Genomic DNA, 21,723 nt, shown 5'->3' on the forward strand with positions numbered 1-21,723 from the left:
TATATAAATTTTCTATTTTATCCCTATTTAATGTATTAAAAATGATTGCACAATTTTTAAAGTGTAGTTAATAGGGGTATATTAGTAAAAAAGTGTAAAGGAAACATGGACAATATAATTGGGACGGAGTGAAACGACCCTAACTCTATAATAAATAAATATGCGGAAATTTTTTTTTTTTTTTTTTTATACTTACTAAATAAAATATGTACATATATGCCCATACATATATGCACCGGATAAAGATATTTAAAATGAATAATCAAATAAATACTTAAATAAAAATGCATTCTTAAAAATATAATAAATATCTGAGTCAAACATTAATTAAAATATACTGCATAAGTAAATAAAAGTTTGCATGCACTGAAAATATTAAATAAATATTCTAGACCCTCAATCACTGAAAATAATAAAAATGTATCATGCTGACAAGAACAATAACAGGCATAGCGACTCAGAATATTTCACGGTCACGGGGCCACTGCATGCATGCTCATACGTCCTCGCCTCCGGTGGGTACAATGTCATCCTCAACGTACTCACCTGCACCATACCAGTGTAGTGAGCCTAGAGGCCCAACATGCTAACATAACAAGGGTTTAAAATAATTTAAACCAATTTAATACTAATACATACATATACATGAATGAGCATGCTTAAAAAATTACATAACATAACTTACTTAAATAAACATAATACATAACATAATACATAACATTATTGAGCAATTTATTTTCTAACATAGCATGGTTGTATCCGTAGTGTAACCTTAAATCATACATTAAATACTGATCAGCGTGGAAACCTACGTACGTGGCCGGTGACGAATCACCTCTTAAATTGGCAGTAAACTGCCCTTCAATCATATGGGGACGAATCCCCCTTAAATTGTCACACTACTTCAACTTCCAACATAAAATATTTTTATTGCTCAACTTAAACATTAAATCATGCATAAAATATTATTTCATGAATGCATGTACTTGAATAAAATGTGTGTCCATCATATATATTTAATTTAATTTCTTATTAACATATAAATATTAAAATAACTCAAATGCATAAAAATAATTAAATATATAATCAGGACACATGCAAATTTTCTCATGGATGGTCCTGGACTGCTGGCCCTACACACAAGCCCATTAACTTTAAACTGGCCCATTAACATACTTAAGCCCATTAACTTAACTTTAAGCCCAAATAATTAGTCTAAGCCCAATTAAATTAAATAAGCCCATTAAAATTACACTAAGCCCAATAACACTTAAACTGGCCCAATGGGCCCAAAAACCCATAGACTGGCCCAATAACTTTTATGGGCTCAAAAGCCCATAAAATTAATGGACTAACTTAATTAAAATTTTAAAAGTCCAAATAAAATTATTTGGGAGTCCAAATAATTTTATTTCAATTTATTTGACTCAAAAACACATAAATTTGTAAAATACTTTAAAATAAAAATACTCGAGCCCGGCCCACCAAACTCGGACCCGGACTCACTAACCCGACCCACTACCTAACCGACCCAACCCGGACCACTCAGACCCGACCCAGACCCCTAACCTAGCCCAACCCGATCCCCCCCTCTCCCATAGCCTCTCGGCCGTGAGCAGCAGGCCCTCTTGGCCTGCTGCCGGCCGGCTCCGGCCGCCCCTGGCCGGAGCGCCGCCGCCCGGACGTAGCCCACGTCCGGGCGGACCTAGCCTGACCAGGCCCCAGCCCCATGCACGACCAAACCAAGTTCCCGAAGCCACCCCTTCCGAAACCCTAAACTGTGACCTCCTGGGGCCGATTTGATGTAGCTCGGTCATAGCTCCCTTTCCAGCCTGAACCGTCCGACTCCAACCGACCCGAAGGCTCCCTAGGACCCTCTTGACCCCACCCTCAGCCCTGAACCAGTCCATGACATCAAACAAAATCGTGAACCATGGATATGCACGCAAACCACAAAACTTCAACCGATTTTTCTGAAAAGTAATGAAAGAAATTTGATGTCTACACATTCCATATAATATACCACTGATATCGTACGAAAAATGGGAAAGAAACATGCCTTTCACCGATTTATGGAGTTTAGAAGCGTGTACGACGGACTTCGGGACGACGACGGGGTGTCTTGGCTGCTTGGAACCTTCGAAAAAAACTATGGAGTCACCTTGGCTTGAGGAAGAAGATGAAGATGAAGATGGAGAATGGGGGTGGTGTCGGCTGATGCTTGGGAAGGAGGAAGGGGTCGGCTAGTAGGTTTAGGTTTTAGTTTAATTAGGAAATAGGGTAATTAATTATATAATTAAGGATATAACATATATATAAAATATAACTTAATTAAAATTCTAAAAGAAACCTTTAAAATCTGAAACATAAAATAAAATCTCGAAATATAATTTTAGGGGAATTTTAAAAATAGTAAAAAGTCAATATTTTGGCTAATTTTTGAATAAAAAGGACTCCTAAAATTATATAAAATTAAATACTTAAAATTTTGAGATAATAAAACTCAAAATAATATTTTAAGGCTCTAATAAGGCTCATAAAATAATTTGGGTGGAAAGTTGTCATCTCGTTCGTCCACGGTCCCGTCTACGCGATCAAATAATAAAAATACTAAAAAATCATAAAAATCACTAATTATGGGTTAAATGCTTAAAAATAAATTAAATCATGCATAAATAATTCACATAATTATTTAACCCATAAATCATAAATTTAAATAATTAAATATCCTAATTATGCAGGCGGATTTATGTAATTAAAAATACCGGGTGTTACAATTCTCCCCCCCTTAAATTGAATTTCGTCCTCGAAATTAAAGTACTTACCCGAACATCTCCGGGTAGCGAGTTCTCATATCCTCCTCGGTCTCCCAAGTAGCTTCCTCCTCTGAGTGATTCAGCCACTGGACTCTGACCATCGGTATGACCCGCGTCCTAAGCCTCCGCTCCTCTCTAGCCAAAATCCGCACTGGTCTCTCCTCGTAAACAAGATCTGGCGGCAACTGTAAGGGCTCAAAATCCAACACATGCGACGGGTTGGAGACATATCTCCGAAGCATGGATACATGGAATACGTTGTGCACTGCCGCTAGCCCTGGAGGTAGAGCTAAACGATAGGCCAACGTGCCAACTCGCTCCAAGATCTCAAATGGCCCTATGTATCTCGGATTAAGCTTGCCTCTCCGCCCAAAACGCGCTACTCCCTTCATAGGTGACACCTTCAGGAATACGTGATCACCTACCGCGAACTCCAAATCGCGTCGTCTGGCATCCGCATAACTCTTCTGCCGACTCTGCGCAGTCCTCATCCTGTCTCGAATCTGCGTCACAATGTCAGCTGTCTGCTGCACAATCTCTGGACCCAACAAAATCCTCTCTCCAACCTCATCCCAATGTACCGGAGATCTGCATCTCCTCCCATAGAGTGCTGCATATGGAGCCATACCTATAGACGACTGAAAGCTGTTGTTATAGGTAAACTCCACTAATGGCAGTCTAGTCTCCCAAGATCCTCGAAAATCGATAACACAAGCTCTCAAAAGATCCTTTAGAATCTGGATCACTCTCTCGGACTGACCATCTGTCTGGGGATGAAAAGCTGTACTGAACAAAAGTCTAGTCCCCAAAGCTGTGTGCAGACTCTTCCAAAACGCTGAGGTGAACCTCGGATCTCTGTCTGACACGATAGACACTGGTATGCCATGCAGTCTAACAATCTCTCTGATGTAAAGCTCTGCATACTGTGTCAAGGTGTAAGTAGTCTTTACCGGCAAGAAATGAGCTGACTTGGTGAGTCTATCCACAATCACCCAAATCGTTGTACACCCTCTGGTACTCCTCGGTAAGCCAACCACAAAGTCCATCGTAATATTCTCCCATTTCCATTCCGGAATAGGGAGAGGTCTAAGAAGTCCTGCTGGACGCTGATGCTCTGCTTTGACTTGCTGACAAGTCAAGCACTCTGACACCACTCTCCCGATGTCACTCTTCATCCCGGGCCACCAATACAATATCTGTAAGTCTCGGTACATCTTCGTACTTCCGGGGTGAATGGAGTACGGAGATGCATGAGCCTCTGCTAGAATCTCGGCTCTCAACTGATCAACGTTCGGTACCCACATCCTCCCACGGTACTGAACGATGCCATCCTCCACTATATACAAGAGATTACCTCTGGCCTCGTCTCTCTGTCTCCATCGCTGTAGCTCCTCATCAGTGGACTGTCCCTCTCTAATCCGATCTCGCAAAACTGGCTGCACCGTCAATACTGACAAGCTCGGTGCATGACCGCTCGGATAGCACTCCAACCCAAACCTCTGAATCTCGGTCTGTAGTGGTAACTGCACAGTCAAACATGTTACCACTGATGACTTCCGACTCAAAGCATCGGCCACTACATTAGCTTTACCCGGATGGTAGCTAATGTCACAATCATAGTCCTTCACCAACTCCAACCATCTGCGCTGTCTCATGTTCAACTCCTTCTGTGTGAAGAAGTACTTGAGACTCTTGTGATCGGTGAAAATCTTGCACTTCTCGCCGTAAAGATAGTGCCTCCAGATTTTCAAAGCGAAGACCACTGCTGCCAACTCCAAGTCATGCGTCGGGTAGTTCTGCTCATGAATCTTCAACTATCTCGACGCATACGCAATAACCTTACCACACTGCATAAGCACTGCGCCTAAACCAAGTTTAGACGCGTCGGTGTAAACCACTAACTCCTCGTGTGGTACTGTCATCGCTAACACTGGTGCTGTAGTGAGTGCTTCCTTCAGCTGATCGAAGCTCCTCTGACAGTCTGAACTCCATATAAACTTCGCATTCTTCTTGGTCAAGGAAGTCAAGGGTACTGCAATAGAGGAAAAACCCTTGATGAACTTCCTGTAGTATCCGGCCAAACCCAAGAAACTGCGAATCTCTGAAGCATTCTTCGGAATGCCCCAATTCTGCACTGCCTCTACCTTAGACTGATCGACTGCAACTCCATCTCTCGAAATAATGTGGCCAAGAAATGCCACCTGCTCAAGCCAAAACTCGCACTTGCTGAACTTGGCATACAACCGATGCTCCCTCAAAGTCTGCAATGCGGTCTGAAGGTGCTGTCTATGCTCCTCGATGCTCCTAGAATAGATCAAAATATCATCAATAAAGACTATGATGAACTGATCCAGATATGGCTGAAAGACTCGGTTCATGAGATCCATGAAAACCGCTGGAGCATTGGTCAACCCAAATGGCATCACTAAGAACTCGTAATGCCCATATCGTGTCCGGAAAGCAGTCTTGGACACATCTGCATCCCTAACACGCAACTGATGGTAACCAGATCGCAGATCGATCTTGGAGAACACTGAAGCTCCCTGCAACTGGTCAAACAAGTCCTCTATCCTCGGCAGTGGATACTTGTTCTTCACTGTGACTCTGTTAAGCTCTCGGTAATCGATGCACAGTCTCATACTGCCATCCTTCTTCTTCACAAACAACACCGGAGCTCCCCAAGGAGAAAAGCTAGGTCGAACAAAGCCTTTCTCTAACAACTCCTGTATCTGCTCCTTCAACTCTTTCATCTCGGTAGGAGCAAGCCTGTACGGTGCCTTAGAGATAGGCACGGTGTCTGGCACTAAGTCAATACTGAACTCCACCTCTCTCACTGGTGGAATTCCTGCCACATCCTCCGGAAAGACATCCGGAAAGTCACGAACCACCTCTAACTCTGATAATGATCTGCTAGATGGCTCTGAAGTCGTGACAATACTCGCTAGAAACCCCTGGCAACCCCGTCTCAACAACTTCCTCGCCTGAATATAGGATATCACCTGAGGAATATCACTGCTCTGAGATGCATGAAAAGTGAACGGGTCACCCCCTGTAGGTCTCACTGACACTGATCTCCGACGAAAATCAATCGAAGCTCCATTGACTGTCAACCAGTCCATACCCAAAATAAGATCAAAACCACTCAAAGGCAAGACTACTACATCTGCTCGAATGGAGTGTCCCTGCAGCTCTAACTCCAGTCCTCGAATAACCTTCGAGGTAGACATAATCTGCCCTGACGGCATAGTAACATCATACCCACTGTCACTACTCTCAGGTGTGATGCCTACCCGCCGGATAAACTCCAGGGAGATAAACGAATGCGTAGCTCCTGAATCTAGCAACGCAAACGTGGAGTTGCCTCCAACTAGAATTCTCCCTGCACGCAGAAAATTCCCAACAGTTTCATACCACTTCTAATTTTTTTCCCAAACGAGTCACTACAAGTTCTTAATTCTAATCACAAGTAAAACATGCTTCCTATTCTAACATGCAGTTAAATGACCCAAATAACAAGAATTTCAAATTAAATACTAAATCTTTAACCAAAGGAGAATTTATTAAAATACTAGGGATAGGATGTACCGGTGATCAAGGAGGTGTCTGGATCGACCTCCTCAGCCTGCATCACGAACACCCTACCAGCGGTGTTCTTCTTCCTGGGGCAGTTAGCAATCTGATGCCCCGGCTCTCTGCAGTGGAAGCAAACTCCTGCTCCCAATAGGCAAGGTCCCGAATGCATCTTCTGGCACTTCGGGCAAATGGGATGAGCTATGGCATTAGGGGCCCCGCCCCTCTGCTGCTGCTGCGGCCTCTGCTGCTGTGGCCTCTGCTGCTGATTCGGGCCCTTAGCCGGCCCTGTATACTGCTTCTTCGCAGGTGGCTGCGAAGATGGTCGCTGATACCCTGTCTGCACAAACTGCCTCTTACCCTGCTGCTCTCTCTGGATCGCTCTCCGACCCTCCTCAGAACGCAAAGCCCTGCTGACTGCAGACTCATATGTAAACACGTCTGCCATGCGCACGTCATGCCTAATCTCAGCCTTCAGGCCCTCAACAAACTGTCGCAGCTTCTCCTGCGGACTATCAGCAATCATGGGCACAAAACTACAGCCCCTCTCAAACTGGCTTATGTACTCCACCACAGATCTGTCCCCCTGACGGAGACTCATGAACTCTCGGATCATGCGACTGCGCACATCCTCAGTGAAATATTTGGCGTAGAAGATACGCCTGAACTCAGCCCATGTCAGAGTAGGTAGATGGACTCCTCGTACTGCACCCTCCCACCATGAGGCTGCATCGCCTCGCATCATGTATGTAGCACAGCTCACCCTGTCGGCGTCTGTGATCCCCATATAGTCAAAAATGGACTCCAAAGATCGAATCCATCCCTCAGCCACCAACGGATCGGTGGTCCCCAAGAACTCCTTAGGCCCCTTCTTCTGGAACCTCTCGGCGACGTCCTCCTCGTGGGACAGTCTGGGACGGGCTGCCTGCTGCTCCAGCAAGGCAGTAATACCCGCCATCATCGTGGCACTGGCCTGCTCCAGTGCTGTCATGGGGTGCTGCTGAGGTGGCGGTGGAGGTGGAGGTGGATGTGGAGGTCTCCCACGTCGATTCACCTGTCTGGGAGGCATTCTGCACCACCACATATTTATTTACGTAAATCGCCATGCATAACTAAGTGTTTTGAAATTTATACTAACTTAAATTCTAGAAATTAAATCATGCTACAAACATTTAAAACTTACAGACCGGTAGCGTGGATTTCTGAGCTCGCATAGCAGTGAGGACCCCTCCGAGGACCGTGCTTTGATACCAACTGAAACGACCCTAACTCTATAATAAATAAATATGCGGAAAATTTTTTTTTTTTTTTTTTATACTTACTAAATAAAATATGTACATATATGCCCATACATATATGCACCGGATAAAGATATTTAAAATGAATAATCAAATAAATACTTAAATAAAAATGCATTCTTAAAAATATAATAAATATCTGAGTCAAACATTAATTAAAATATACTGCATAAGTAAATAAAAGTTTGCATGCACTGAAAATATTAAATAAATATTCTAGACCCTCAATCACTGAAAATAATAAAAATGTATCATGCTGACAAGAACAATAACAGGCATAGCGACTCAGAATATTTCACGGTCACGGGGCCACTGCATGCATGCTCATACGTCCTCGCCTCCGGTGGGTACAATGTCATCCTCAACGTACTCACCTGCACCATACCAGTGTAGTGAGCCTAGAGGCCCAACATGCTAACATAACAAGGGTTTAAAATAATTTAAACCAATTTAATACTAATACATACATATACATGAATGAGCATGCTTAAAAATTACATAACATAACTTACTTAAATAAACATAATACATAACATAATACATAACATTATTGAGCAATTTATTTTCTAACATAGCATGGTTGTATCCGTAGTGTAACCTTAAATCATACATTAAATACTGATCAGCGTGGAAACCTACGTACGTGGCCGGTGACGAATCACCTCTTAAATTGGCAGTAAACTGCCCTTCAATCATATGGGGACGAATCCCCCTTAAATTGTCACACTACTTCAACTTCCAACATAAAATATTTTTATTGCTCAACTTAAACATTAAATCATGCATAAAATATTATTTCATGAATGCATGTACTTGAATAAAATGTGTGTCCATCATATATATTTAATTTAATTTCTTATTAACATATAAATATTAAAATAACTCAAATGCATAAAAATAATTAAATATATAATCAGGACACATGCAAATTTTCTCATGGATGGTCCTGGACTGCTGGCCCTACACACAAGCCCATTAACTTTAAACTGGCCCATTAACATACTTAAGCCCATTAACTTAACTTTAAGCCCAAATAATTAGTCTAAGCCCAATTAAATTAAATAAGCCCATTAAAATTACACTAAGCCCAATAACACTTAAACTGGCCCAATGGGCCCAAAAACCCATAGACTGGCCCAATAACTTTTATGGGCTCAAAAGCCCATAAAATTAATGGACTAACTTAATTAAAATTTTAAAAGTCCAAATAAAATTATTTGGGAGTCCAAATAATTTTATTTCAATTTATTTGACTCAAAAACACATAAATTTGTAAAATACTTTAAAATAAAAATACTCGAGCCCGGCCCACCAAACTCGGACCCGGACTCACTAACCCGACCCACTACCTAACCGACCCAACCCGGACCACTCAGACCCGACCCAGACCCCTAACCTAGCCCAACCCGATCCCCCCCTCTCCCATAGCCTCTCGGCCGTGAGCAGCAGGCCCTCTTGGCCTGCTGCCGGCCGGCTCCGGCCGCCCCTGGCCGGAGCGCCGCCGCCCGGACGTAGCCCACGTCCGGGCGGACCTAGCCTGACCAGGCCCCAGCCCCATGCACGACCAAACCAAGTTCCCGAAGCCACCCCTTCCGAAACCCTAAACTGTGACCTCCTGGGGCCGATTTGATGTAGCTCGGTCATAGCTCCCTTTCCAGCTTGAACCGTCCGACTCCAACCGACCCGAAGGCTCCCTAGGACCCTCTTGACCCCACCCTCAGCCCTGAACCAGTCCATGACATCAAACAAAATCGTGAACCATGGATATGCACGCAAACCACAAAACTTCAACCGATTTTTCTGAAAAGTAATGAAAGAAATTTGATGTCTACACATTCCATATAATATACCACTGATATCGTACGAAAAATGGGAAAGAAACATGCCTTTCACCGATTTATGGAGTTTAGAAGCGTGTACGACGGACTTCGGGACGACGGGACGACGACGGGGTGTCTTGGCTGCTTGGAACCTTCGAAAAAAACTATGGAGTCACCTTGGCTTGAGGAAGAAGATGAAGATGAAGATGGAGAATGGGGGTGGTGTCGGCTGATGCTTGGGAAGGAGGAAGGGGTCGGCTAGTAGGTTTAGGTTTTAGTTTAATTAGGAAATAGGGTAATTAATTATATAATTAAGGATATAACATATATATAAAATATAACTTAATTAAAATTCTAAAAGAAACCTTTAAAATCTGAAACATAAAATAAAATCTCGAAATATAATTTTAGGGGAATTTTAAAAATAGTAAAAAGTCAATATTTTGGCTAATTTTTGAATAAAAAGGACTCCTAAAATTATATAAAATTAAATACTTAAAATTTTGAGATAATAAAACTCAAAATAATATTTTAAGGCTCTAATAAGGCTCATAAAATAATTTGGGTGGAAAGTTGTCATCTCGTTCGTCCACGGTCCCGTCTACGCGATCAAATAATAAAAATACTAAAAAATCATAAAAATCACTAATTATGGGTTAAATGCTTAAAAATAAATTAAATCATGCATAAATAATTCACATAATTATTTAACCCATAAATCATAAATTTAAATAATTAAATATCCTAATTATGCAGGCGGATTTATGTAATTAAAAATACCGGGTGTTACACGGAGGGAGTAATACTTTTTTATACTTCTTTACTAATATACCTCTATTAACTACACTTTGAAAATTGTGCAATCATTTTTTAATATATTAAATAGGGATAAAATAGAAAGTTTATATAAAATTTACTTTCCCAATAAATTTTTCTTAATTCGTGTGAAAACTAAAACAAGACAACATATATGAGACGGAGAGAGTATAAAAAATAAAACTCCTACAAAATAACATTAGATTTATACGAATAATTTTCATTGTTCCATCCAACTAACATAATTCAACAAAAAAATTAAATTAGCATTTAATTAATATAAATCAATATGCGTATATATATATATATATATATATATATATATATATAATCGGATAACGGATCGGATATGAGTAGGATATTACTACATCCTCCTTCATATCCATATACGAGATCCTCATATCCATTTATCCATTTATTTAATCGGGTCCAAAACCCTCTTCCATACCCTCCTCTATTCGGATCGGATATCACATTTTCCATCGAGTTTGAAGGAAATTGCCATCCCTATTAACCAGTCCTATTTATTCATTGAACCCCAGCGACTCTCCCTTCCCCCAAAACAAAATCAGAAAGTCGTCTTCAATTAATAATTTAGCAAATCCCCAACAAATCAAACAGATTCTCCAGCAAGACCCTGCTCTTTTCGTCATCCCAACGCTTTATAGGTATTTGCACAATTTTTTTTAATAAAAAAATTAGAAGTTATAATATCGGTACAAAATTCTTGGGTCCAGAGTAGTGAATTGTTGGATGTAATGAATGTGCATGCTTTGATTACGGGAGTTGTGGTTTTTATGAAAAATGGCAGCAAGCAAATCCATATGCTTTGCTGCCAGTGCCAATTCAATGCTCAAACTGGCTTGATTGTGATTTACAGGTATTTCGAGGCCATGAATCACGAAGTTGGAAAATACTCCTTTTTAGTGCGACTATTTTTGTATTTTAATTTGTTCCGGATTTTATTTGTTTGTTTGCTTGAAAGAACTTGTTATGGTTTTTTATTCTAATATGTTTTGAGAACAAATAAGTTTTTGTGTATATGCTTGAATAATGATTTATTAAGCAAAGTCAATTTCTGTATTGTATTAGGTTCTCATATATTTTGGGTTTACTGTTGCCAAACTTTGTAAAAAATTACTGCTTTGCATTTATAACTTTCCAGGTAGGTTAATCACGAGGGACGGATTGAAATAGTTTGATTTGAAATAAATTTGATATGGCTTTTCCATCTGACATCTTTGTTTCACTTGCTCACTCATTTTCTACTCTTTACTGTGGGGTATCTGAACGTGGTGACTGATTCTTGTAGTAAGATTTGACAGTTTAGTTAATACTGTTGGCAGGCGAGATGTCTGCATATGATAATGTTGTCACTGGGAAGCTGAAACTTAAGGGCAAGGCTCTGGATGTGAAGGCCGGTGGGATGAAGAAAAAGAAGAAGCAAAAGAAGGAATACGAGCAAATTCCTCAAGCCATTGAGCATGAATTATCTGAAAGTTAGTTAAATTCATTAAATTTCCTGCCACCATAGAGCATTATTTTTTAAATGCTTTCATGATATTAGAGATGAAAACCATGCATTTTTTGTGAACAGATTAATCTTTTAGTTTTGAATTTTTTTATTGTTGTTCCATATACGATTTTTGTAGAGATCGTCCAACTTAATTTACTGGTATTTCGTGGTTCTTTCAGTCAATATATGCATGTAAGCATGAACAGACTTAGGTAGTGTTTTAGAGTGCGTTTAGGAAGCACTTCTCAGCTCTCTCTTTACAAAAAGTGCTTCCTTTCCCAAACACTACCTTAGAGCTAGAAATGGATATTTTGCCGATGATTGGCCCCTTTGCTAGTTCCCTAAAATCCTTTGTAGCCAATTACTTGCGAGGAAAGTCCCTGGGGTACAGATACTCATGAGAAAGATTATTAATTCATTATCACTATGTGTTTTATAGCCAAGAATGATTTGCACTTGTTTTTGGTACATGCCATGATGCCAATAACTTGTGAGGGATACTCATGAGGGAGATGATTAATTTTTTGTATCATTATTCGTTTTATAGCCAAGAGTGATTTGCAGTGATTTTTGGTACATGTTTGCAGGTAAAAGCTGTGATGAACTTAGTGTTAAACTTCTGAGTACTTGAATTTTAGTTGACATTTCTGCTATTAGTTTTGAATTGTCTTACGATTATGTTTTTAATCTCTTTGAATCATATTGTCATCTCCATTTGTTTGAAAAGGATAAGTTGGGTGTGAATATATCCGCTTCCAAGTTGCCTTCCCACCACCCCCCCCCCCCCCCTCCCCTTCCCTTATTGTAGATTTTTGTGATCTATGCTTGAGCTTCAACTCTTTTGTTCTGCTTTTCATAATTCTCTATCACTGGTTTACTGAGTTTCTCACTCACTGTTGGGATTTCAGAGCAATTAGCTGACTTGAATGACGAAGATGCTGCAAAAACCTTTGGAGACGAAAGTTCCACTCGTTGGTCTGATCATCTCACCCCAGCTGAGAGACGCTACATAGAACAAAGAGAGAAAATCGACTCACAGAAGCTGGCTAAAACGTCTAATAAATCACACAGGGATCGCATTCAGGATTTCAATCAATATCTTGCAAATATGAGCGAACATTATGACATTCCTAAAGTTGGCCCCGGCTAAGTAACATCAAATCCAGAGCATATGCAATATCACATGTAGTAGAACTTTTCCCTTCAAGTAAGTTTCATAGTATGGAACTGTTTGTATGATGATCTGTCATATGCCACCTTCAACTTTGATTCTCTTGTTTACCATGAGATGTGTGAGATAATATTGTGTTGCAACTACGCAAGGAGTTATTGTATCTTTTTAATCTTGCACTCAACTATGCAAATGTGTCTTCCTTGTGAGTTTTCTACCAGTTATTACCATGCTTATTCAAAATTCGATAGGTAGTGTGTGGCACATGTCCGACATGATTCAGGAAATGGCAATTGATGATGGTAGAAATCAGATTCAGACACACTGGTTCTGCTTTGAAGATGGATAGAACCGGTTCAATCTAGGCTTCTACCCGTTCTCATTTCGGAGGCTAGCTGTGAAAAGTAGCCTGGTTTGGTTTGGAATTGTTCGAGCTAGACAAAATGTTATTTAAAAATAATCAATTTTGAAAATATTTTAGTATTTTCTAAAACCTGGAAAACCTCTTTAACAAAGCTATATCCCATTGATAGTCTACTGTTACTTTGAATTGCTTATGACTTACATCACTTCGAACCATCATGAAATACAAATAACCCAAACTTTGGAATAATGAAATTACAATCGATCACGATTAGCAATGGTCGGAACTTGAGTTTACTTTCTCTCAAGGATGAGAAAGGTTATAAAATTTCTTGTTACAAATCTATTCCTGTGCAAGTCTTCATGCATGGTTTTATTCTTGACCTGGCATAACTTTATGATTGGATTTCTGTTTTTTTTTTTTTTTCTTTTTTTCCTTGCAATCAAGTGAGAGCAGTTGTCCCAAGAAAAAAGCGATCATGTTCTCCCCGGAACATGAAAATTTTCCTATTTTGATTTCGCTTACTTCTCCCTGCATTATATCCTGGCTCAGCCTCTGCACTCAATAACAATCGTATCGTTGAAGCTAGCAACGAGTATTGCCTGAAGCTTACATTTAAACTAATTGGCTTCTGGACCTTGGTATGAGCTTAACGCATCTCGAATATGCGTTTTTAGCTCTGTTGGATTCCTTTGCAATGCTACAATCCAACTTGTTACGATTAAAACTGGAGCAGTGGAATATTTGTTTCAATAAAACAATCAAGAGTTCATGAAATAACTGGTGTTCAAGTGGGCGGTAAGCTTGGTATGCCATAGGACCTTAAAAGTACACAAACATCATGTTTTTTATGTTAGCATTCGCTTAGCTGCAGTTCTCGTTTACTCCATTATTTAGGTAGATCGAGGCATTTGTGAAGCATTCTAAATTTACTGATAATTTATATTTCACAGTAACAAGTTTGGGATAAACAAATACAATAGGAGCCGTAATTAGATCTATGTTACAGATCACATCTTATAATCCAGCACAGCTATGACTTATTAAATCAGGAAAAAGAATTATACAAATATTCATCCATCGACGCCCTTTTATTGCAAACAACCAAAAAATCTCGGGGCGAGGAAAAAGTAGGCACACAAACCATATTTCAATAGGTAAATAAAGCCGAGGTATTCATCATCACCGGGTCTCGTCCTCAAGATTCCGGAAACCGGCGGTCAGGTCGTCGTGCAGTTTATTAAATTTAGCCACCAGGGCTTCCTCTCCTTCAGCCGGATCCTCAAATTTCTGGGAACTGCATAATTGCAAGAGTGCTCGAAATTAACAGCTATACATGAGTTTTTGGACATATATTTACATGTAAAAGCAAAAAATTTCGCCTCGCCCTTGGCCACGAATGGACTTACACCAAACGATAAAACAAATCTCCTAAACGATGCTTGATGAGGGTGTAAGTTATCTTTTGTCCATCCATACCAGCTCCTCGCTCCACTGCCTGTATTCGGAATTGCAACCATTAACATAAAGACTATCAAACTCACAGGTCATAATACAGTAAAGCCCACTCGCAAAATACACAAATCGAGAAATTTTTATTTGAGGATAAGTAAAATAAACGTGCTTGCAAGTTGCTAGTTTTACCTGATTAGCCAAATTGTAGAAATGAATAATGTTGCGCATCATCCAAACAGACTTGTAGAATGGGCAAAATTTATCGTATCTGTAGCCAACAAAACACACATATGGGTCCGAAAAGTTAATCATTTGAGATTAGACTATTGAATTCGAAATGTGTAGGCAAGCACTAACGGAGTAAATGCATTCTGGGCAAGGTAGTCCTCCCTCAAGAGCTTTGCAGTTTCCAGGGTAATTTTATCTGTTTCAGCTAAAGCATCTTTTCCAACTAGCTGCAAGGAGCAAAAACAGTTGAATCACAATTCCATCACATAAAACTCTTGTATGGTTTAAACCTTCAAATTTCTGTTCTTGTACCTAATTATTTTACATCTTGATTGTTTTAATACTAATCGTAATCAGGCAAGACAGGCGATAATCGGTATCAGACAGTTGAAAAAAATAAGTAATTGAATTTGAACGTGATGGTACTAGAGTATAGGCCTCAATATTATCCCAAAAGAAACTGGAAAGATCTAAAGCTGGGAATTAGACTCGAAATGGTTAATTGGTATTGCTAAACAAAACCAAATGAGCTGTCACTGAATGAACATGTGTACTTTAAAAGGCAGCTCATAACCACCAAACTTAGTTTATAATTAAAAAAGAGACAAACTCATAGCATGAAAAAATTCAACGCGTTGTCATCAATTCTCATAACATAAACTTGTTGAAATACAAACCTGGTATTTATTACCAGGTTATATTCAGACCTTAATGGAATTTCAGTCGATACCAATACCACAATAATTAGATCGGGGAAGAGCAGAATCAGAGCTTAGAAAAGCAAATATGGCCTCGTATGAGTAAGAAACAGAGAATCTCTATTCTAGTAATAGAAGTATAAAATCATTCTTTAGAACAGCACAATAAAATTCAATAATCTCACAGGAGAGTCCAGAAATATACCAAGTCTTAAAGACTAGCAACTTAGACATGATTTCGCCTACTAGCTTAATAGAAAACAACTTAATCATGTTAGACCCACACCAAAGAAAGAAAAAATAAATTAGTTGCTCAATCTTTAACCTACTTCGTCATGAAAAGAACATTCAGAACAAAAAACAGCACAAACCTGCACGATTTCATTCAAGTCATCCTCTCTTTGCAGCACTTCACGAGCTTTTGTCCTGATATCAATAAAATCTGGATCAAACTTCTCGTAAAATGATTCCAAGGCCTGAAAGTAACAAATTTCAGCATAGTGTAAAAATATTAGGATTTACGAGCAAACACATGCAGAGAAACAAGCTTAAAACTGCGTATCAGTTGATAAATTTTAAAACATACCCCGGAATACTTAGAATAAGATATAAGCCAGTTTACAGAAGGAAAATGTTTCCTCTGTGCCAATTTTTTGTCCAGACCCCAAAAAACCTGAAACACAGAAACACACGAGTGTACAGAGTATATCATGGTTAAAAGAAAATGAATGTTTATAACTACCTGTACAATACTAAGAGTTGCTGATGTAACAGGATCGGAGAAATCTCCTCCTGGGGGAGAAACAGCACCAACAATTGTGACACTTCCGGTTCTCTCAGGTCCACCAAGACATTTAACTTTACCAGCACGTTCATAGAAGGATGCCAAACGCGCAGCTAAATAAGCGGGATATCCACTGTCTGCAGGCATTTCAGCCTGTAAAACGTAAAAAGTTACAGCTAAGCACTATAACGAATATGACACATCCAAATGCATAAAATCACACAATCACGTCCCTAATGAACTGGACATTGCTATAATGAAACTGGCCTAATGTTTCTGAATTACTTGCTAGATCTCCCATCTATTCTTTTAAAATTGAGTTGACAAGTAATGTGTTCTATGAGGAGCCAAACATGGGAGAAGGTGTCACAAATTAGCCATGAAGACTATCTACAAGGAAAAGTACATCTGAACGTAAATTACAAATAGGAGCTTCTAAGTAGAGGAGAGAAATTAAAAAAAGAGGGGCTGGTCTCACAAGACTAAACTCAACATAGGTTATAGAGCAGACAACAAATCCTGCCAAATAAATAGTGTACGAGATAGATTTTCTACTCATGGACCTTAATGCATTTGAAGTTATGTTCGATTTCCAATTTCCATGATATTCAGAACCACTAGGGCTTGAATTGTGATTCCTTGTGTAGTCAAGCTCAGCGTGGATTAATTATCAGAGATATCCACAATGATCTAATGCAGAGAAGAATTGATCAATCATGGCCCACAATTAGAGAAATGATGCTCAAATAAGCAATAAATTGAGTCACAGTGAAACAATCAAAAGGATACATACCAGACGGCCAGAAATCTCACGCAATGCCTCTGCCCATCGAGAAGTTGAATCTGCCATCATACTGACATTGTAGCCCATATCTCTAAAATATTCAGCAATGGTAATTCCTGGGCATTCACAAGTCATTCTTAATAGTAAGATACAGCATAAACAACTTTATTGTCAAAGGGAAAAATTGCAAAGACAAATGGTAGCTGAATCAACGCGCGGAATAAACAATGAAAATTTCTATACAGGTTCAAGTACAAAGTACGTCAAGTGTCAGTCCCTACGGTAGTTTGAAGGGGTTGAGAAGATCAAGATTCATGGCTACACACTTGCATATATATTCAATTTATTCTGAACCATAATCGATCAAAAACCTATAACTAAATGACTTGTATGGAGTATGGACAAATGATGCAGTCAAGTAACCAATGAGAATAGCCGGAATCGACAATTTTAGAAACAGAAATGAGGTGACACTCAGCAACACCATAGGTACATAATTTACTCAGATGAAACAGTACTCTGATCGCAAGCAACAAATTAGTGCAACTCGAGAAAAAGAAATGTTTTTGAGCAGTATAAAGATGATCCCTCGTGAATTGAAAATTGAATAACTGCACTTCTACGAATAGTTGATCAACCATAAATGAAGAAATCAGCTACCAGCAGCAAATATTTTGAGGGAGGGTGCTCAATTTTGATTGCAAAACTCAGTTCCGTTTTACTTTCGAGAATAGCCATCGATTTCTTCTAGATTAACGTGATTGCATAATATTATAAGTATTTCAAAGGAACAGATATATCAAGAGCACACAACCGATGGCATGTTCAGTTACCTGTGTAAATTGAAGCCTCTCGAGCAGCCACAGGCATATTTGATGTATTAGCTACCAGTGTTGTACGCTTCATAACAGATTCCTCTCGACCATCAGGCAGCGTCATCGTCAATTGTGGGAAATCCATAAGCACCTGTAATTGTTATCTAGATTAAACCCTTCATGATGCCACAAGAGCCTATTAACGACAAAGTAAACTGTGTACCTCTGCCATTTCATTTCCTCTTTCCCCACAACCAACGTAGACTACAGTATCGGAGTTAGAATACTGCATTTTATATAAGTGGAAGAGGACAGAAGCAAAGTAAGTTTTGCAAGTGAGAAATTACAAGTGCAACAAAAAAACAAAATTACTGATGATGTGTGGCTCATCTGACACCAAGGTCGCAAGTATGGAACGACATCTCGAGATCGAGACCGATTGTAACAATCCCCTCCACTTCAAAAAAAAAATTACAAAATTATGACATAAATGATGTAAGTCGATGAAGTTCACCTTCGAAAGTGCCTGACTAATAACAGTTTTTCCACAACCAAATGCACCAGGAATGGCACAGGTACCACCAAGTACAGAGGGGAATAGAGCATCAAGAACACGCTGAGTGCAACAAAAGTGATAAGCATGGACAAAAATTAGAATAAAATGGAAACACAGACTTGAAAGAAATAATTCCCAAAAAAATTGGTTACCTGTCCAGTCAAAAGAGGAGTATCAGCAGCAAGCTTCGAAGCCACAGGCCTAGGAGTACGCACTGGCCAACTCTGCAACAAGTATGTTTGTTATATAAATTCGCACAATAACCCATGTTTAAAATAATCCTAGATTGAAAAAGCTTGCCTGAAGCATGGTAAATTTCTTTTTTACACCTTGAAACTCAAGCTCAAGGACAGTGTCCTACAAATGGAGACAACTCAATGCATTAGAATTTGATAATTTTTTCCTGAAAATACAATAGGAATCATATGCGTTTATTGTGCTGTTTGCCAAGGGACCGAACCTTCAGTGAATACTGACCAGCAGGCGCAACGTAGGATATCTTCCCCATAGCATCAGGAGGAAGGGCAACATGATGTTCCATCAAACTGTTCTCAAATACAGTCTGCAAAGAGATTATTGCACAAACATATAAAACACCTATCAATAACATTTTATTGGGAGGATATTCAGTTTCTACAGAAATATTTCTGTCAAACTCACCGCAAATAAGTCACCACCCGTCAAAAGATCTCCCTCTCCTGCTATGACAAACCAGACTAGATTATCAAGGATGCATCAAGAAACAAAGAAATCATTTGAGCATCAAAACAATGTTGAATTTAGAAGAGGATCAATAACAGGGACCTATTTTCTTCGGCTGAAATTCCCAAAGAGTATCTTTGTCAAGTGCAGGCACAGACACACCACGAGGAATATAAACATCACCAGATTTTATGGCAATTGTTTTTAGAGGCCTCTGCATTGAGTGTTTGACCCGAAGCAAATGAAAGAGGTACCATTAGGCAACATTCACAGACTGAACGATAAAAAACAGCTGCTGTATGACAAAGCATCAAGAGTTTCAAATTTTGATATTGGCAAAAATTTACAAACCTGGATACCATCAAATATATTTCCCAAAATTCCTGGACCCAATTCCACAGATAAAGGCTGTAAAAGGTTTGTGTGTGAGATGTAACAAAGTTGATAGAAAAAACTCACAAACATCTCATAACTTAGGAGTTAATGATGTAATATTAGAACCTTGTGTGTACGAAGAACGGGATCATTCACCGTTAGTCCAGCTGTTTCTTCATATACTGAAATAAAAACAACAAAAGCCACAAACCATAATCACACACCATAATGCATTTGTATTTGGAAACCTAGACAAGGAGAAAACGAAGAAGAAGCACTTTCTCTTATCCTTGTTTGACTTGAAGAGTTGTTAGGGGGTTGGCATGGTGTGGATATGGGATGACAAAAGAAGGGTGATGTTCGGAAAAAAGTTTAATTCTGCAAAATGAAACAAAAGCTGATAGAAAGGAGAGAATGAAGGACTCAAAAAACACAAACCTTGAATAGTGGCAGAATCTCCTTCCAATCGAATGATTTCCCCTATTAGGTTGTCATGCCCTACACGAACTAGTTCATACATAGCAGCTCCTCCCATTCCATCAGCAACAACCACAGGTCCAGAAACCTATGGAAAAGGAGTAAAGCATAATCCTATAAGAAATGCTAGTATTATTTTAACATGAAAATCTTTAATCTGTAGAAACGTGAATGTTATTTTAACATGAAAATCTTTGCTACTGTAAGTAAAAAAAATGACATTGTAATTCCATCAGCAAGAAAAGTATCCCCATTTTCTCATTTTTGTGCATCGTAGGCTACAAAGTCTGAAGTAAAGTCCAAAAGTATCCATATAAACTATATAAAGCTGTTGCCTCTCTCTAGACAAAGAATGGCCTTATCCAGAAAGAATACATGGTATACAACATTCTTTTAAGCATCGCACATAAGAACTTAGATAATGAAAAGTCCAAGAAAATCGATCAACAAAAAAAGGGAAAAGGAAATCCACCAAATGCTTTTACAATGATCTATGACGACGGTTCATTGCACCTAATACCTTCTTCCCCATCTAAACCTTACACAACCTAATATCGAACTCGAGCATCTTTAAGAGAGAGAAAAGCATGTAAAATGTGATGACATTATCAGAAAAATAACAAAAAACTAAAACTTGAAAACATGCACCCCCAATCAACAATATGTTGAAAACCAATCCTATGCACAACACAAAATGATGTAATAGATACTAGAAATGGAAAAGGTGCTAAATCCAAGCTAGAAAAATCCCAATGGAAGGGAAGGAAAATACCCCCTTGATTGTGTGAGAGAGTTCGAAATTCAAATAACTTGACAAAGCACTAGTGTGTCCATTCTGAAAAACCAACCATAAACCCAAAATTCCCCACCAAAACTAGGATCCACGAAAGCCAGCAACTTTTCACTTCCAAGCAAGAAGCAAAGCAGCAGTAACTCAGTCAAAAGTAAAATGAATAAAATTACTGCGATCTGAAGAAAGTGGAAGCAGGTAAAAATGCAAGCACCAACAACGCGTGAAAATGGCTAAACAAAGCGCAATCTGGGCAAGAGGATGAACCTTGCGAACGTAACCGTACTCGCTTTCCTTCTCGGCATCCTCGAAGGTTGTCAACGGACCTCCGAACACAGACGGCATTTCTCAAACAAAAACAGATCGAATCCAAAAACCAAACAATCAGTGGTAGAAGAACGGAGACTGGACTAATAAGATCCGATCGGCGATTCAGCTACCCTATCTGAACTCGATCACCGATCAATATTTATGCGAGAGAAACTCAAATGACAGAAGACCGAGGGGGAACGTGCAGTGATTGATGCACTTGCTTCTAGCTAATTACTGATTCGATAGATATAACTCTGGCCTCCCTTTGTGGTGGTTATTACGTTGTAATGGAATGGCGTGTAATATATATTTAGCGACAATTTAATTATTTTTTAAAAATATAAAAATTATCTTGATAAAAAAAAAAAAAAAAGAG

General features: G+C 39.2%; 2 protein-coding genes across 2 annotated transcripts; one reads left to right on the forward strand and one right to left on the reverse strand.

Annotated features, from left to right (window-relative positions):
- Positions 1-10,850: 10,850 nt before the first annotated feature.
- Positions 10,851-13,170, forward strand: LOC140884364 (uncharacterized). Its single transcript, XM_073291105.1, has 3 exons — positions 10,851-10,988; positions 11,667-11,819; positions 12,745-13,170. The coding sequence occupies exons 2-3, from the start codon at positions 11,672-11,674 to the stop codon at positions 12,984-12,986; spliced, it is 390 nt and encodes a 129-aa protein (XP_073147206.1). The 5' UTR covers positions 10,851-10,988; positions 11,667-11,671; the 3' UTR covers positions 12,987-13,170.
- A 1,111-nt stretch (positions 13,171-14,281) lies between these two features.
- On the reverse strand, positions 14,282-21,605 carry LOC140885487 (V-type proton ATPase catalytic subunit A). Its single transcript, XM_073292475.1, has 20 exons — positions 21,303-21,605; positions 20,207-20,333; positions 19,895-19,950; positions 19,745-19,801; positions 19,496-19,607; positions 19,352-19,389; positions 19,152-19,253; positions 18,992-19,048; positions 18,844-18,915; positions 18,650-18,751; positions 18,359-18,421; positions 18,154-18,286; positions 17,330-17,436; positions 16,495-16,689; positions 16,339-16,425; positions 16,124-16,228; positions 15,184-15,281; positions 15,016-15,094; positions 14,781-14,869; positions 14,282-14,668 (listed from the first exon to the last, which is right to left on the reverse strand). The coding sequence occupies exons 1-20, from the start codon at positions 21,378-21,380 to the stop codon at positions 14,554-14,556; spliced, it is 1,872 nt and encodes a 623-aa protein (XP_073148576.1). The 5' UTR covers positions 21,381-21,605; the 3' UTR covers positions 14,282-14,553.
- Positions 21,606-21,723: the final 118 nt, after the last annotated feature.

The sequence above is a fragment of the Henckelia pumila genome, chromosome 2, assembly GCF_033568475.1.
Source record: "Henckelia pumila isolate YLH828 chromosome 2, ASM3356847v2, whole genome shotgun sequence".
Taxonomy (NCBI): Eukaryota; Viridiplantae; Streptophyta; class Magnoliopsida; order Lamiales; family Gesneriaceae; genus Henckelia; species Henckelia pumila.

Coding starts and splice junctions, on each gene's coding strand:
- LOC140884364 (XM_073291105.1), top strand. CDS start 11,672: ATGTCTGCATATGATAATGTTGTCACTGGGAAGCTGAAACTTAAGGGC. Junction 11,820..12,744: donor TGAGCATGAATTATCTGAAA/GTTAGTTAAATT, acceptor TTGGGATTTCAG/AGCAATTAGCTGACTTGAAT.
- LOC140885487 (XM_073292475.1), bottom strand. CDS start 21,380: ATGCCGTCTGTGTTCGGAGGTCCGTTGACAACCTTCGAGGATGCCGAG. Junction 20,334..21,302: donor AGTACGGTTACGTTCGCAAG/GTTCATCCTCTT, acceptor CCTTTTCCATAG/GTTTCTGGACCTGTGGTTGT. Junction 19,951..20,206: donor AGATTCTGCCACTATTCAAG/GTTTGTGTTTTT, acceptor TTTTTATTTCAG/TATATGAAGAAACAGCTGGA.